The 2,496-nt window shown below is 54.2% G+C and overlaps 2 protein-coding genes across 2 annotated transcripts; both read right to left on the bottom strand.

Annotated features, from left to right (window-relative positions):
- Positions 1–446: 446 nt before the first annotated feature.
- GGTG_14331 (hypothetical protein) lies at positions 447–1,112 on the bottom strand (the record flags this gene model as incomplete). Its single annotated transcript, XM_009232258.1, has 1 exon — positions 447–1,112. One exon carries the CDS (start codon positions 1,110–1,112, stop codon positions 447–449), a length of 666 nt encoding a protein of 221 aa, XP_009230522.1.
- Positions 1,113–1,185: 73 nt separating this feature from the next.
- Positions 1,186–2,320, bottom strand: GGTG_14330 (hypothetical protein; the record flags this gene model as incomplete). The annotated part of the gene is made up of 2 exons (XM_009232257.1): positions 1,186–1,524; positions 2,126–2,320. 2 exons carry the CDS (start codon positions 2,318–2,320, stop codon positions 1,186–1,188), a joined length of 534 nt encoding a protein of 177 aa, XP_009230521.1.
- Positions 2,321–2,496: the final 176 nt, after the last annotated feature.

Here is a 2,496-nt window from a genome sequence, read left to right as displayed (position 1 = left end):
GCGGTTCGCCCAAAAGGAGCCTTGAGGAACGAAACGAAACTTGGATCCGGCAATTTGGAAGCACTGGAATTAGATAGATGCCCAAAATCTAAGTTTGCTGCGTTTGCACGCGTTCGGATGTTACCGCACCAAGGTTGGGATGGCGCGCTTTGGTGGCTTACTCTAGCGTCTGTTCTGAACAGGGTGCACTGGTCACCTGGGTATGCTGAAACGTAATGAAATGTGACCAAAGATGGAGGCAAAAACCAGGGATGTTATATGGTTAGTATCTAGATCAAGATTTTGCGTAGTTCCCCTTTGATTTCCATTTTTTAAATTATGGGTAGCTTGTTACAGCTTGTCACAGTTCGCTTCGCATTTTGTTGTAGAGAGGAGGGGCTGAAATACATGCACGATATTCCTCGCGGTCTCGTGTGGAAAAGGACTATATTTGATATCTACATATCCTAGGATTCCATTCGGTTCACTACGGTCTGCTCCAAGTCTGCGTATTTCTTCGGAAGATGGCGGCTGCGATGCGGTCGAGGCCCATTTCCCGACGTTAAAGGCCGGGCTGAGCTGAGAAGGGAGTCGCTAGAACGAGCAGCGGTTGGTGGAGGAGCTGGGACAAACGCGGAGTCTGGGGAGTTCTCTGTGTGAGGGAGGTCGTGTCTGGTACGGGCCATTTCTGGCGGGGTCGTATTTTTGTCGGTTGGGTTTTCTGGTTCGTTGGCAGGTTCCGAGACGCGCGGCCTTTTGGAGGGAGTAGACGGGCCCGCCCGGCCTTCCCAGCGATTCGGTCGTTTCGAAGGCGGAGTAGTAATGGGAGTTGGTGCGGCCGCGGTCGAAGCCGGTTTTGGCAGGTACGTTAGATTAAGGACGCGAAGGGCCAGATGATTCGTGCCAGCAGTGCGACCAGCGACCTTCGCGGTGACACTGAGAAAGGCGCCCGACGGCGGTGTTTTGACCTTTTGCCAACGCTTGGTGTTTTCCAAGAAGCAAGTCACAGCGAACTGTACCGGAGCGGCCTTTAAAGCGTTGTAGACGGACGTTTCGACGGTGAAGTGGCGGGGTCCCGAAGGCTCAGGAGAGCCGTCGTCACTAGCGCGGACCGAGCCGATGACGGTCACCATAGGGCACTATTGTTCTGGCAAGTGGCGGCGGTACTCGTCAAAGTCGGCCACGTCTCCTGGGTGCCTAATCAGGTCAGCCGAAGCGAAGCTGCAGGGGTGGAGGGACATGCCTCATCAAGCTCAATGCCTGGATGCTGATTTCCAAATCACCGTCTGCGGAAAGGACCGTCGAAAAGCGGCCATCGGCATAAAAGAAGGTGTTGGGAAGGTATAGGTTTCGTTCGTCTCGCGTCATATAGACGTGGATGCGGGTGCGAATCGGCTCGGCGATGATATCAGGACTGTAAAAGCCGTCTTCGTCGAAGATGTTAATGTCCGCGCGGATCTCGGCGTAATTCGGAGCGTCCCGAATCGAATCGTCGGTAATGGTGTCGACAAAATCACGCAAGTGGATGATGCTCGAGAATGTTGGCTGTCGAGACATAACAAAAGGTGCTAAGCGGGGGCGTTTCGTGTCCGACGCTTGTGGATATTAAGCGTGTAAAGTGCCTGGTAGGTAAAACAGAAGAATTAAGTCGGGTGAACAGGTTTATCCTCGAATCTGGTGGGGCGGGTGCTCAAGTGGATGAAGGAACACCTAGGCACGGCTATATAGATCAGGTAAAGTGCAGGGACGACTAAACTACCGCCCAGGTGACCTGATCACACGAACAGGGGAAAGAAACTAACGAGTGCTAGGACAAAATGATAAACGGGCGGACGGAGGAACGTGGTCACGTTTAAAGTTTGAAGCTGAAGTGATTGGCTTGTTAGGCGATGTGGCTGAGTTAGCCGGGAAGCGACCGGTGCCCCGGGATAGGGGCTGGTTGCCGGTCGGCGGGCAGGGACAGCGCTTGTTTGTAATGCTCCGTAATGCGAATGGAAAAGCGAAGGGGTGGGCGAGGGGTTAAAGTACGGGGGAAGGGAAAGGGTGCAATGGTGTAGTCGATGCGTTTTGGAGGGGGTATAAGCAAGGTGGGCTGGAGGGCCTTTTTCGAGGGCCGTAGGTTGGTGTTCTAGTGCCGATAACATACGCCGTCGATTTGGTCGAATTCGATGTCGACGCTGCAGATGCGCGCAGAGCCGTTGCTTTGGACGAAGTCGACTAGATGTATCCAGCTATGGATGCCACCAACGACGCTGTGGACAGGATCCCGGCCGCCGGGTTTGGCGAGGCCGGCGAGGGTGATGTTGAAACCGCTCCGGCTCGAGAGGCCACCGGAGGGCATTTGCTGGAAGGATCGAAAGCCCGCGAAGGCCTGAAGTCGGTGAGGCGTATCTGGGGCGAAGACAAAGTTCAATATTACCAGTGGGCGAATCGAGGAGTAGGGTTTTGTAATAAACTGTTGACGGCGGCTCGCGAGGTGAGAGACTGGGACGAAGCTGTGGTAAAGTTGAACAGGTT

This window comes from Gaeumannomyces tritici (assembly GCF_000145635.1).
Source record: "Gaeumannomyces tritici R3-111a-1 unplaced genomic scaffold supercont2.262, whole genome shotgun sequence".
NCBI classification, from domain to species: domain Eukaryota; kingdom Fungi; phylum Ascomycota; class Sordariomycetes; order Magnaporthales; family Magnaporthaceae; genus Gaeumannomyces; species Gaeumannomyces tritici.
The sequence above is the reverse complement of the archived record's forward strand: the minus strand, read 5'-3'. Positions and strand labels throughout refer to the sequence as shown.